The 15346-nt window shown below is 30.0% G+C and overlaps 2 protein-coding genes and 1 long non-coding RNA gene across 10 annotated transcripts; all 3 read left to right on the top strand.

Annotated features, from left to right (window-relative positions):
- Positions 1–7: 7 nt before the first annotated feature.
- On the top strand, positions 8–8740 carry LOC145191042 (uncharacterized). 8 transcript variants are annotated; one of them, XM_090066496.1, is made up of 13 exons: positions 9–199; positions 314–421; positions 1145–1190; positions 3250–3323; positions 3444–3521; positions 3627–3684; positions 5344–5456; positions 5641–5704; positions 7622–7654; positions 7754–7849; positions 8036–8141; positions 8244–8373; positions 8502–8734. In XM_090066496.1, exons 1-13 carry the CDS (start codon positions 50–52, stop codon positions 8628–8630), a joined length of 1185 nt encoding a protein of 394 aa, XP_089922622.1. In that variant the 5' UTR covers positions 9–49; the 3' UTR covers positions 8631–8734. The 8 variants fall into 8 exon arrangements, 4 of the variants coding, with proteins under 4 accessions (XP_089922623.1, XP_089922622.1, XP_089922621.1 ...); XM_090066495.1 differs by having other exon boundaries at positions 8033–8141; positions 8502–8732; XR_016444901.1 differs by lacking the exon at positions 8502–8734 and having other exon boundaries at positions 5360–5456; positions 6495–7654; positions 8033–8141; positions 8244–8290.
- A 924-nt stretch (positions 8741–9664) lies between these two features.
- Positions 9665–11838, top strand: LOC149881537 (uncharacterized). The gene has a single exon (XM_090067448.1). It carries the CDS (start codon positions 10360–10362, stop codon positions 11533–11535), a length of 1176 nt encoding a protein of 391 aa, XP_089923574.1. The 5' UTR covers positions 9665–10359; the 3' UTR covers positions 11536–11838.
- Positions 11839–13714: 1876 nt separating this feature from the next.
- Positions 13715–14842, top strand: LOC149881536 (uncharacterized). The gene is made up of 3 exons (XR_016445305.1): positions 13715–13940; positions 14166–14280; positions 14399–14842. It is a non-coding gene; the product is annotated as an uncharacterized LOC149881536 (long non-coding RNA).
- The last annotated feature ends 504 nt before the right edge of the window (positions 14843–15346 follow it).

Below are 15346 nucleotides of genomic sequence, written 5' to 3'. Positions count from 1 at the left end.
AATAAACTTTTAATTTTGTAAACTTTTATAGCAAGAGTGTTCAAAACTAATGTTCAATATATTAGTTGATGCTGTAATAAAGAACAATGTTGCTGATCTTAAAAGCATCATGCATGCCAATCAAAATCTTTTTGACAAACAAGATGAAAAATACAAGTTTACACTCCTACACTGGGCTGTGTTGCATGATTCAATTGATGTATGTTTTGCATTTTTTTAATTTTTAAATCTTGTTTTAGAATATTCTTTCTTTATTCTCTAAAATTGATTTTTTTTTTTAAATTGATATTTTTTTAGTTTTCTGATTTTTTAGTGTTTGAAATGGCTAATACTAAATAAAGCAAATGTCAATTTGAAAAGTGAAAAAGGTTGGACACCTATTCATATATCTGCAATAAAAGGAAGAGACGAATGTCTCAAGGTGAAATTTTTTATGATAAATGAGTTACAAAACCATTTTCTATGATATGTTCTGATTATTGGTTGGTTTTCATTAAAGATTAAACAGGCAAGAGCTTTGTGTCCTTATTGACTTCAATTCTTTTTATCTCAAATGAACAGTTACATAGTTTATCTTTAATTGCCATAAATGGAAGTGTAAGAGTGTGTAAATCTGCTGTGTCAGCTAATACTCTGTGACACAGAGTATATACATTTTACTGTAGTTATGCATTTTTTACCAAGGACTAAAAGCTTCAACATTTATTAAGAGCATTAATAATTAGTATTAATAGCATTATAAAAACAAAGAGTGCTAGTATTAGCTAACAATTTTTGATAACATTAGCTAGTGTGTTAGTGTCAGCTAACACTACCTAAACAACCGAAATGAGCTGTTAGTTCAACTCATTTTAGTCATTTTTCTTTGAACCACTTTTAATCCTGTTTCTTTAAAACTAACACAAAAATCAATAGTCCTAGTCTCTAAGTGTAAATTTTTGAAAGGTTTTGTGTTATAGAAATTGTTGTGCAAAAGAATAATTCTGATTAAAACCAAAGTTAAAAATTTGGTGTTATAAAAAAGTAAATTATAGGATGTAATGTTTTTCTGTGATAAAGTTTTTATTCTTTTAATTCTTGCTTTAAAAGTAATAAGCATTGTCATATACACTCCTATGAAAGTATTTTTTTTCTTCCATCTTAGATTTTGGTAAATAATGGAGCTGATATCAAAATGAAAGATTCTCGTGGTAACACTTTTAAAAACTTCTTTTCTTTTTATTGTTTGTTTTTTATTTTTTAAACTTAGTAAACTTTAGATGAACTTTTTTTGGTAAGTTATTAAGGCTGACTTCCTAATACTATTCCATTTAATTGATGGTTTTCTGTTTTTTTCTTTACATGTCATACTTCCTTAGATAACTCAGTATCATTTCTGTAGCTTGCAATCTTAAACAACTTGATTGGTTTGCATAATACAACTTCAATGGTGGTTCACAAATACCTATATACACTTTATCTATATTGTTTTGAAGGTCAAATTAGATAACAGCTTTGTATAGGGTGTTTTCAATTAGGTAAAGTTGATTAAGGTGGCATTGCAGAATATTGGTATAATTGCAGGATTTCTTATTTGGGTCAAAACTTCATCAATGATTTTGTGGTTATGTGAGTTTACTATAAATTCCAAGTTTTAATGTGTTTCTGTTGAAGATGTTGTTCAGCTTATGCTTTGCTGGAAAATACTTATTAAGCTGAGGAATGTTTTACCAACCTTTATAATAACTTTTTTCCTTAATGGTGTTTAAACCATATCATATTTTGCTTGTATACACTGTATGTGTGCATGTGTGTGCGTACCTGCATGCGTGTGTTTATGTATATATATAAAGTTAAACATGGAAATTTTACTGCTTTTTTGAAAAAGTTGTTTTTGATTGGTTGCGCAGATTTGAATAGCCAAATTGGGAGGGACTAGAAATGCTCAGCTAATAACAAGCATGAGGATTTAAGTTTTTTTTGAAGACTAGGAAGGATTAAGATACCTCTCTTTGGGATTAGAAGACAGAAAGTCCTGGAAGAAGGTGGGTTTATTTTACTACTGCATTAAAATATAGTATGAGTAATATACATTATATAAATAATATACATACAAATTATGTGTATATACACATTTTATTTGTTAAAACAAATTACCTTTAGGTTTCTGAAGGTGTGTAGAAGAGTACAAGACCATCAGATGGACCTAAAGAAATTGAAGTCAACTCAGAACTAGAATTCAGTTCTAATGGCACCAGTGCTAATCTTGATACAGATTTTGAAGCAGCAGATTGGCATCATAGATCATTTAATTGTAAACCTACTGCACATACTTTGGATTACTGTCAGGCCTATGTTATTAAAAAGTGCAATGTGAGGAATGGCAGACAGAGTTAGCTGAAATAACCATGAAGTTTTTATCCCCATTTAACAATTTCAAATTAAGGAAAACTGGAGCTGTTTATCATGATAGGTTTTTAGGCAAAAGTCTATAATACCTTAAACTTAAACTTTTGTTCAACAATTAAAGTAATTGCAGTGGCCCTTTTTATTTATTAAATAGGTTGTCTAAAAACCCAAAGCTTTATTCAATTTTCAGGAAGCTTTTTAAAGCAGGTTAGCCTTTTGCCAGCTGTCCATCTAAAAGAGTTTTAGGTATGCAAAAGCATAATTAACAAATTTACTTAACCTTTTTGCATAACAAAAATGTTTCTTTTTTTTCCTCTCATGAATATTGTTTTTCCTGAAAATAAGCAAAAAACCTGAGGATGTACCCTTTTAAAATGAAAATATTTATAACAAATGAACCAGAAAAATTTTTTTTTTTTCATTTTGATCACCCTCAAACACCCCAAATTTAACTTATTTTTTCTATTTTAAAGGACATATTTTTAATTTTTGCTCTTGAGGGAGACATAAAAGTCATCTGATCAACCTGAAAAAAATTTTGAGTAAGCTTTAACATATTTACTAAAACTTAAGTTGAGTATGTACTTGAGTTTTTAAAATTTCCTTAAAATGACCCCCCCCCCCCCTAGTAAACACATGCACTGTGTTATATATTATGCTTTTTAGTTTTTAACTTTTAATTAAAAACTAAAAAATGTAGGACATAAGAAATCACTAAAGTTTGAAGTTGATTCTAATATTTTTCAAGCCACTGAATATTTAATAAATATAGAATAAAAATCTTTAGAGTAAATTTATAGCTCTTATTATCGCAAAAAAACTCAAATCAGTGATAACCAAAAATGAGTTTGTTTTAACTAGACAAAACAATTGCTCATTTGGCTTGTTCCCATGGTCATTCAGCTGTTTTAGAAGAGTATCTAAGACAAGGACAAGTAAGAAGTCTTTATTGATTGAAGATGCTATTATTGTTTTAAATGTTGATTTAATTATTTGTTTTCAATTGCACTCGAGATAATTATTTGACTTATCTATACAAAGCCTTTTTTCTTCAGAATATAGAGTTAAGAGATCATATGGGCTGGACAGCAGCACACACTTCAGTTCACCACGGAACTCTGGATTGTTTAAAGGTGTTGGTTTATAATTTATTTGTTATTTTAACACTTTAAAGTAATAGTTAGTAATCATCATTTGTTTTTTGCTTGTTATAATTTTATATTCATTTAATCTTTTAGGTACTTATAAAATGGGGTTGTGACATAGAAGCTGTTGATCGAGATGGAAACAATCTAGGTGAGTTGTTAAATTATAGTGAAGTATACGAAATAATATATGATAACTAAAAATCTGGAAAAAACTTTGAAAATAAATATCTCTTGAACAAAGTTATCAATTTTATTAAATTAAAAACCATAATAACATGAAACTTGTATTTTACAAAATAAAAAAAAAAAATATTTATCAGTCCATTTCACCAAACATGGTCAGCTCTTGTAAAAGTACTCGCCCCAAGCCAATCTATGCAGTTTTGGTTTTTTTGAACGTTGCTGATGAACTTCTTTAGATTTACCAGACATTTAGAAATGTACACATCCTTGTTGACTGCTTGGTCCAAAGGAGCAATGTAATTCTTTGTGACTCCTTTCTCAGAAAAGGCTATCTAAACTAATAATTTTGGCTCATATTTGCTTTTTCTTTTGAGCTTGATCTCAATATCAACTTTCTGGCAACGCAGGATATATACTTCTGTCCCCAATGCCTACATTGCATTGGGGACAGAAGTATGATATCCTGATTGCCAGAAAGTTGATATTGCTTAAAGAAAAATATGACTTTTTGTCAATGATCACAATTTTTTTCCCAAAACGTGCAACCAATTTTCGGCACTTTAAAATTCTCAACTAAGCTGCTGTTATCATGGAATCCGATATTGCCAATGTAGCTGGCCCAAGAATGCCACCTATTTGGGGTGATAGTGTACACATTCCAGGGTTACCTGGTGCAAGTTTTGAAATCTTTTAGGTACGTCTGCTATAAAATCCATACCATTAATCATAGACCAATAAAATTTGGTGGTAATTTACCCTATGCCAATACCAAGATTTGGGTAAAATTTTATCCCAATCCCCGCAGTATCCCAATCCCTGCAGTATAACAAAAGTTATGGTAGTTTTCATGTGCTCTATTTGAATATACCAATAACTTTATAAAATAAGGATTTTCATGTTCTTACCAACACTTTTGGTTTAGGGGGTCAAAGCGTTTGCAGAAATATCCAAAATTTTCAAGCCTTTCACTTGAAAATTGTTGTATGTGGAAAATAATTTTGTTTTTCATTTTTTATAATATGCAAATTGTTAGGCTGAAGTATTAGAAGTGATTTAGGTAAAAATGTAGCTCTACTTGTAGCAATATTTTATTTATTTGAAATACACCTACTTGAGTCTAATGAAATAACATTGCCAGAAATCCTAATATTTGTCAATCATATTCTTCATTTTCATATTATGCCTGAATTTGTCTAGGTACACAGCTACAATCCACTAACTTAAGATGTCATGAGCAGCTGACGTGAGCAGAATAGAAAGTGTGTCTGTATGCTCTGCCTCCAAAAGTGTGGCCGACAGATGACTGCTCTTCAGGCTGAAAGAGTTTGCCACATTTACCAGACAACTCTTAATGTGTGTGACTCTCATGTGCCTCAAGGTCTTCATGAATTCATGGTTAATAAAGCTTTTAGACATGTTTAAGTAAGTTCTGAAAAAATAAAGGCTATGGTATATTGTAGAGGATCAAATTAGCAACATAATAGGTAGGATTATAAAATTATAAAACATTATTAGACATGTATTGAAGCTACAAGGTTTGTCCAGATTTTCTGTTATCATATGTTACTCTTAATAGATTATCAATAATCACATAATTATGCCTACTAATTATTTTTAAATAAAGTTCATTTGTGCTGCAGTGAAGGTCAACTTGATTGCCTAAAGGTTCTCTGTGATGCTGCAAATGAAAGTATAGTCTATACTTTTTTAGCACTCCTCCAGAATCCTAATGACAAGGTATAAAGTTTTCATTAATGCATATTGAAATGAACTTTCTGTATATAACAAGAGAGTATTGTATGTATATTATATTAGGAGAGCATTACTGGCAAAGACAGATTCTCATATTAAATCAAAAGAGAAGTTTTTTTTTAAAGAGGTTTTTCTCAATTACATTTTTGCTTTTGTTTATTTATTAAAGGGTCAGACACCAAAAATGGTTTCTATACAAAATTTGAATCATAGTTGTGTTGAATATTTGATAAGTAAGTTTTTATTTGAGATTATAAAATTATATACTCCAATTTTTCATGAGTTGTTTTACAATAATATTATACGATGATGATGATGAGGATGATGAGGATGAGTATGATGAGGATGATGAGGATGAAGATGAGGATGATGAGGATGATGATGGGGATGATGAGAATAAAGATGAGGATGATGATGATGATGATGATGATGATGATGATGATGATGATGATGATGATGATGATGATGATGATGATAATGAGGATGAGTATGATGAGGATGATGAGGATGAGGATGAGGATGAGGATGAGGATGAAGATGAGGATGAGGATGAGGATGAGGATGAGGATGAGGATGAGGATGAGGATGATGATGATGATGATGATGATGATGATGATGATGATGATGATGATGATGATGATGATGATGATGATGATGATGATGATGATGATGATGTATAACTGTGTGCGGGTATGTTTCTGTCAATCTTCTATTGTTCTAGAACAATTTGAAATTTATATTTGCATTCAATGTAAACAAAAAAATATTGAACCAAGAAAAATTTTAGTTTATTCGATTTAGGGAAGTTTTTGAAAGTTTTGTAATTGACGTTTCATCTGCTTAAACATATAAAATAATGATAAATAAAAAAATATGTAAATGAAGTCATTGATAGGTAGGTTATATAAGAATAGATATTTGATAGGTTTAAAATTATGGCCACATGCCATAATTCTTAACCTATCAATTTTATTAAAGCCATAATTTATTAAAGAAATTTGACAGTTGATTTATCTAATTCAGGAAAAACACAGTGGATTCATTTAATTCAGGAAAGCTTACCGAGAAATGTACAGTTTAACAGGAGTTATAATTTATTTGGTACAACTGCTATTACTGAAAAAGGTTGTAAAAGAAAGATTACTGAATCAATTGATAAAAACATTATTCAAGTAAAAGAAAACCGCATCGAATCTTCAAGAAAGTTGATTTATCTAATTCAGGAAAGATAGCAGAGAAGGTTGAAAAAGATCATTATATCAAAGTCACTCTACTGACTATTCAAAACAGAATCAGAGATGAATGATTTCAAAGATGACTTGTTTGTAAGAAACATTTTTTAACTAAAAAACATATGAACCGAAGACTAGTATTTGCTAAATTTGTTAAGTTTGGTGTCAGAAATATGGTTTGGGGTGCTACATCATGGCGAAGAGTTGGAAAAATAACTTTTATGATAGCATCATGAACGCCGCAGTGTACACAGACATTTTGGAAAAAAAATCTTAAACCTTCAGCCAGAATGTTAAGATTAGGCAACAACTTTATCTTCCAAGAAGATAATAATCCTAAGCATACAGCAAAGAAAAAACACAAATGGTTCAAATACTGTAGAAGTAATGGAATGGCCAACACATTTGCCAGGCTTAAATCCCATTCAGAATTTATAGGCAACTCGGACTGTAAGATCGGAGTTAAGTGGTTTTGAAAGAAAGAACATCTGAAAGATACGATCTCGAAAGCTTGGGACCGAATTGACCCAAAAGAGACTAAAAACATAGTAAAATCAAAACCGAATGATTTCGGTCTAAATCAAAACAAAGTCCCTAATATGATGTGTTACTAAATTTAAAAGGTTGCAAATAAAATTAGTAAAATATTATGCTAATCTTTATGATTTCAACAAACTTTTTAAACAACAAAAGTATGAACATAACTTTTACCATATTTAAAAAGAAAATACTAAAAAAGTTCTTAGTCCATTAAATATTTTTGCTCACTGTAATCACCTCCTAAGTCAAAGCTGTTACTTGCAGCTCTGAGATATTGGTGTTCGTGTTTGCTAAAATACCATGAATGAAATTAACTACAAATTTCGTTCATGGTTTTTTCTTTTGTTTCGTTTTTTCTTTTGTGTATGTTCTTTTTAGATTATAGCAAAGCTGCTTCAGAGCAACTTAAAAGTAAGCTCTCATTTAGAAAATCTCCAATTTACCGGCGATTTAGATCATTAAAACTGATAGTTTTGTTTTTCTTTTGTTTTTGTTTTTTTTCGTTTTAAGATTCAAGGGAAAAAGATGTTTCGTTGCCAATCTTTCCCAATGATTCATCAAATCATCCAACTGCGACCAGCGATGGCGAGGAGTATAAAGTTGAAGGTTGATGTAACTTATTATTTTTGAAATCGCAAGAAAATAATTTTTCATTCCTAAACGATGAGGGTAATAAAGGTGGTTTGATATTTTTTAACAAATGTCATTATATTCTTAAGTTGGTTGCTCTTTTTTTTATATCATGAATTGATGCTAAATGCTAAATGAGATTTTTTTCGTTTCTAAAAGAAGATACTTTTATTGGGTCTGAAAATCAAGTGAAAAAAGTGAGCACTTCTACAAAATTAAGTTTATCAACAGAGGAGATGTTACGAGCTGCATTGGAGGAAAAGGACCTGTATGAAATATTACCTTATAAAAAGCATTTGCATTAAAAAAGAGCTGTCGATGCTGTTATTTTATGGGTATTAAGTTTACGGTTTAAACATCTTCCGTTTAGAGTTATTAAGAAGTTGAATGATTATCTTGAATTCGAACGCATACGAAGAGAGAAAATAGAAGCGCAGCTCGACGAAGCCAGAATCTATATCAGAAAGTTAGTGCTTACGTTAGGCGATAGATACGGAAAAGTACGTTTACTCTAAACTTCAAAAGAAGTTCGTCTTATTTTTTTCTCAAATAGTTGATGGTGTTGTTGTAAGGTGACGATGATAATTTAAGAAAACGAAACGTGTCATAAGTTGTCTGTTACTTTTAGAAAGAATCGAAAGGACGTCTAGCAGCTCCACCTAAACGGAAGAAGAATAAGATCCCTCAGAATACGCCATCTCTATCAGATGTTTCGTCTTTTGTACTATCCTGTTCACCAGAATCGACTAAGAGTTGAAAATGTGTTTCAGGACCTTTAGAAAATACTTGCTTGTTTAAAACTGGAAAATCGAATTATTTGTGTGTTGATCGCTTTTTTAGATTGTAAATTTACATTTATTTTTGTTAATTTTTTCGTATATATATATATATATATATATATATATATATATATATATATATATATATATATATATACACACACACATATATATATGGCATAAATAATATATATTTACATTTACACACACATATATATATGGCATAAATAATATATATTTACATAAAGACATTTTTAATGACACCGCCCCTGATTCTTTTCTAACTCGCGTTATCACAAGACAAGGATGCATTTCATGACAGCAAATATTAAAGAATTGAAAAAGCGTTTGACAATTGTTTGTAAAGGGAGATTATATTGGAAAATAAAACTTATTTCATGTCAAATAATTGTTTTTCATTGCTGTTTTACAAATTTATCGGTCCTGGTAAAGCTGTTGTTGCTTTTTAAAATACTTTCATGCACCAATTATTTTTCCATAACTAACATAACTCATAAAAAATCATCTACAAGATGACAGTGGTACTATGAAATGTTAAAGTAGATTTTTTCTACAGCCTTTCTCAACTCTCCTTTATAAAATATTGTTTTCAATCGGTTAGAACGCACCATTTGAATTGGGGAGGCTGAGTTTTGTTGTTATACAACAACCCAGCGAAAGGGTTAATGATTTTTTTTTTTTTCATCGTTATTTTCGAAATATGGGTTAATTATGCAACAATGATGCATAATGGATAAATAACTTTTTTTCATTATGAATTTACATTAAAACATGATCGAACTTTTAGTTCAACCATAAAGCCGACAATTAAGTTATACACGAACCGACAAACAATTTCCGATGTAATTTGATACTCCGATATTTTTTTAAGAAATCAAATTCCAACATGTAAATTGCAGCATATCGTCATCACTCGTGTACTTTGTTACTTTTATCTGAAAATATTATTAGTACACAAAATAAATCAAAATGTTTTATAAAAAATGTTTTTTTTTTTTTTTAAAAAAAAAGCAAATAAAAACAGCGTGTCGATGTTGCCTAACAAAGAGGTTGTTTTTATCTTGATAACCTAAAGTTTGTGTCTGGACCGAGATAAAATTTCTACAATCATCAACGAAAAAAAAACAGTTTTGATGCAGCATGAAGGAAGCTTCATTAGTAAACTTGAGTCCTTATTTTGATTTAAAACGATGTTCTTGAATTTGAAAGTCTTTTTTTTTTGGATGTATATTTATAAACAAGTATATATACTCAAAAAATTTATACATTTATGGTGTGTGTATACATATATAATACACACATACCATATTATATCTGATGATATGATATATATGATGTATGATATGTATATATAACGGTGTTAGGTTGTGGTGTCATGTTTTACAAAAAGTATCTCTATCAGAACAGTTAAGTCCTTGTATTAATAAATTCTGAACTTGTAATATTTCTTTAACATTTCTTTCATTTTTATTGTTTTAACCCATTCAATTGAAATCTCCATTTAATTTGTAAGAACTGTTGCTAGAATATGTCAGATCCTTTCTTATGAATGCTTCGATCTGAATTTAAAGTTTTTCATGTTATTTTTTTTTTTTTTTACATTAAAGATTTGTTTCGCTTTAAATCAGCGGGTTAAAACCAAAAGCAATTGTAATATCAATATATTATACGCATTAGAGGAAAAATATGGCTAAACGAAAGGCTGGACTTGCTGGATCTCTTTTTTGGGACATTCCACAAAATGAAGAACGAAAAGAAATTTTAGAGTGGTCCGAAAAGAGAAAACTCAAACTGTTAAGTAATCGCAGTTTTTATTATCGGGGGGTTTTGCAGTATACGTTCACCATGGACACTTTGAAAAGTTTCGCTCAAAATCTGAATTTCATGGTTATTGTCCAAATCGCTATAGCGGTTGTTTCTGTTTATTTATCAAGCCGATTTGAATTAACTTTTGATGTTGATGTAAATCTGTTTGTATCTCCGATAGTTTTCCCCCTCGCTTTTTCCATCAATGCTGACTTTCAAAGAAGGGAAAAGGTTTTGGATGATATAGCAAATTTTAAGTCTGCAGGAATGTCTTGGTTCTTTAGCATGAGAGATTGGAGAGTCGATTCAAATTTAGATAAAATATGGTTGCAAGCTGTTCACCAAAAACTGAAGAGTATGCTTTTTCATATGAGAGAATATCTAATAACGAAAAAGATTTCTAGGCGCAAAATTATCTTAAGAGCAATGTATGAGGATTTAAGCGATGCTAATCAACTTATAGAGAACGTTCGAACAAGCAAGTTGCCACTAAACTCTCCTCTCGTAGCCCGAGTTTATTTGGTGCTAATGTCAATTTGTCTATCATTCGAGCGTCTCCGAGTCGTTCGTGAGTATCGGTCTCCTCGTTCAATTCGTTCTTTCAACAAAGTTCTAATATTTTTTCTTCCGACGATTTTATCTCCGTACTTTAACCTTGTAGGGGAAAAAAACGAAAGTGAATGGGCGCCTTATTTTATTTCGGTTTTGGTAACTTTTTTTTTCTCGGCTTTGCAGGGAGTACAAGATACACTCGATGATCCATTTGATGGAATGAGCGAAGATGATATCAACTTATCATCGATTGATGAATGGACATTTCACTCGCTCGAGGTAACTATACATAGATATTTTTCAGTTGATCGGTTAACGGATTCAGAGATTTTAGTCTTAGCAGATTCTACCGAAAAACATTCAACTTCGCGAAAAGAAACCGCAACAAATGAGTCATTTCAACCGAGTTTACATCCATACGCTAATGTCCTCAATAAGATAACAGGAAATACCACTATTTCACGAGGGGGAATAATTAAAAAATTTCATGAGACTCTGCTTTAGCGATGTGGTTCGGCGAGATATTTTGCTGTTTATAAAAAAAAAAATTAAATAATATAGCAAAGTTAATCAAACGGGAAAACGATAACAGAAAAATATTCAAGATATGGAGAGGTAGATTTTAGAACTGGAGAAGAATTAAAAAGAAGAAAGCAAAAAAGAGATAAAAGAGAAAGTTTAAAAACAGACCAAAAGAAAAATACAGTCCATTTATTATTTCAATTTATTATCTTTTTACTTTTAATTTCTTTTTTATTCTAAAGAGAGTTTAAAGAAAAAGTGCGAGGCTGTCAGCTGTCTTCCCACTATGCCAGTTTTTGTGTTAGTTAGCAAAGTGATTGGTGAGTGTGACCGGGGAGTAAAAAGATGTTAAATAATCCAATATTGATGACTTTACTTTTATTTCGCACGTTGGATATAGCTCTTTCCCTTATTACAAATGGCGGATTAAATTTGCTAACAAAAAAAGAGGCTTCACTTTTCGTCCAATAAAATTCCCCGAGTTGAACACTTAGTATATATAATTGATCTTAGCTTACTATAAACATGTAGAGAATTTAGAATCCAATGCAAGTTGTCTCATCTTCAAATCTCTTGTAGTCTATCGAAAAAACTTTTTGCCTCTAAAACTTAATTTCTTATATAATCCCCTATTCTGAATAAGTCCCCAATGAGGTTATTTATAACCAACAGAAATGGCTATTGACAACGATGAATATGATAACGAAGATATTGACATGTGATTTTATGACTTATATTAGCAAAATATAACCCCTCCCCCTCTCCAGCCTTGATAGAATTGCCAATTTGTGGCATGAGTATGTAGAAAGTGAATCTTTAAAATCGCCCTTGAAAGATTTTATGAACTGTATCAATCTTCAAATATTGCATCTAGATCTCATTAGTTATGTCATTTATCAGTTCAAATACTGTAGTTGGGGGAGTGCTGTTTTTAAAATTCGAGTTCTTTGCTATACAGTAATCATTATCTGTTACGTGTTTATAAAGTCTATTTGTAGATTTTACGCTCAACATCTTTTGAAAAAACAAGGAAGTACAGATATAGGCCTGTAGTTTGAGTTCGGTGAGTCATTACCAAACCTAAACATCAACGCGATGCGCCAAATTTTTCATCACTCTATCGTATTTTATAAACTTGATAAAAGGAAAATTCAATGGTTTCGAAAAAAAATTGGACGCTGAAAAAAAAATTGGACACTAAAAAAAAACATGCACGCTGATTTTATCAATTTCTGCTCTTTTTTCATTTTGAAGAGTTTGGAAGATATTTTAAAGTGAATCGTTCTCGAAACGCATCAATGATTTCTACTCTTAATTTGCAGCTAAATTTGTATTTTCATAAATTAGTTAACCATCTCTCAAATATATTTTTGTTTACCTGTAAAATAAATCCTTTTTATGACGACGCATGTTTTGTTCTAATTTTTTCGCATAATAAATTCATGAAGATTTTTTGAATTTTTCAAATAAATTTTTACTGTTTTTGTGATATTTATGTTTAGGAATATTCTCATAGAATTTTTCTCTCTCCTGAAAAGACTTGAGCCTTAGGTCATCGAAGCGTTTTTAATTTTTTTTCCTTTTAAAGAAAGATATTATCATCTTGATTATGCAGTTGTTATGAAAGTTTAGCAGTTGTTATTAAATTTTATAGTTGGTTTCTTTAAGTTTGGAATAGAGTGAATTTGAAGGATTGAGTCTATATGTTGTTTAACAATGTTATTTAAGGAATGATGTAACAATCTTCTGTTTAGATTACTGACTATTTAAACATGTTTTTATAGGTTATTAAATATTCTAAAAAATGTGCGTAGATGAGTTTTTTTTAGATACAAGCTATTTGATTATATTTGTTGTAAACTATTCTTTTTAAGGAATGTGGGCCTTCGAGTAGTCGTTAAAGAAATTTGAAAAAAAAAATTAGCTAGTACGAGTATTTTTTGAACAAACATTCCTCGAATAATCATTCGTTCGAAAGAATGTAATCATTCTTTCGAATGTACGCATATATTGTTAATAACAATTCTTACCTGATAAATGGTTCGAAAATAACGTCAGTTACGACCTTGAGATTTAATAATTGAAATTCGAATTCTCTTATTAAAGTTAACTTGTTAATAATGTTAGCTGTGCCGAGGGAATTATTTCTAGTAATAAAAAACTGTTGCATTTTAAAACTTCTAAAAAGTAATTGTTTTTTTCACTAGTAAAAATAAAATTCCCTTGGCACAGTTAAATGATTAATAATTAAACTGTATAAAGGGAATTTAAAATTAAATTATTAGATTGCGCAAGACATTTATAGCATAGGTTTAGATTTAGAACTAACAACAGTTCAACACTTAATCTACAAACAATTATTCAGAGTAAACTTGTTGTTTTTTCAGGTGATGATTTTTTAAAACAAAATTTTTTGATCTCTGCTTTTTTACGTTGAGTTTACTGTAAAAAAACTTACAAAAATAATATTGTGTAAACATTTTGCAATTGTCACGTCATAGTCTTTTTTGTTAACTAGATGGGGTGTCTGAAAATATGAATGTTATTTTTGAATAATATTCGTTCGTGCCAATATTTTGACAGCATTTAACAAAATTAATTCTCTTTTTCAGGCCTCAAACTTTATCATGCCCATAAAAATCAAAAATGTATGGGAGTTTTTTTGAAAGAACTGTTGTTAATCATGCCAGTGTAATGAGTGTGATAAAGAACTAGTTCCAAATCCAGGTAAGCACATCTTTTTCTTCTTAATTATCTTAGGTGAAATCCTTTCTTGGCATTCTAGAGACTTAATAAACAAATAGAAGTTCTGCCAAGGGTCATGTTTCAGAAAATGAATCTTTAGATGACGAATTCATTAGTAGACTAAAAAGAGCTAAAGTTGTTGCCGTCCCTGGGTCATATACTTAACCTTCTACATCATCTGCCTCTGCTTATCCTCGAGTAGCGAAAATTCTAAAAACAAGTCAAGCTCGTGTTGCAATACCATGGGCAAATTATCATATTAAAAATACTAAGTTAGTGACTAAAGTGGCAAAGTGAGTCATCACTTACAACTTGCCATTCTCCATGATAGATAGCGAAATCTTCTTTTCAATAATGAAACAAGTAACGAAAGAAAAGTGTAACTATGTTTCTTCAAGATCACTTTCTCGTACTCTAATTCTTCAATTATATGAATATATTAGTGATCATGTTAAAAAAGTTGTTAATGAGGAGAAACTCAAGCTTGATGGAGAAAAAGTTGTTAATGAGGAGAAACTCAAGCTTTGGCTTTAACAACTAACATTTGGACTTCAGCTATATATATATATATATATATATATATATATATATATATATATATATATATATATATATATATATATATATATATATATATATATATATATATATATATATAATATTATTTAAACCCAACTATATAACACCTGATGACTGAAAAATGAGACAAAATTTAAATCAATATATGTATGCTATTCATAATCATGCAATTGAAATATATTAGTATACTTATAGGGAATTTAATACTCTATTAAAATTATATTATAGTTTTAAAATATTAAATAAAATGGCTCCGTATAAAACAAGTTTGCAAGAAGACCTAAGAAAACGCATTTGCCAATTTAGAAATTAGCATGTGGAAAAGCCGAAAATCTTCACAGTAAAACACTTTCTAGATGAAGGAGCATCGAAAAAATTTAGGCTATCAACGAAATAATGTAGATAAAAATTTAGGCTATCAACGAAAAAAAGGTAGCGGTCCAAAGGCGAAAAAAATGGACAAAAAGCA

This window comes from Hydra viridissima, unplaced genomic scaffold (assembly GCF_058129835.1).
Source record: "Hydra viridissima isolate aposymbiotic clone 2 unplaced genomic scaffold, HvirCarnegie_v1 scaffold_11, whole genome shotgun sequence".
NCBI classification, from domain to species: Eukaryota; Metazoa; Cnidaria; class Hydrozoa; order Anthoathecata; family Hydridae; genus Hydra; species Hydra viridissima.
This window is presented reverse-complemented; position numbering and strand designations above follow the sequence as displayed.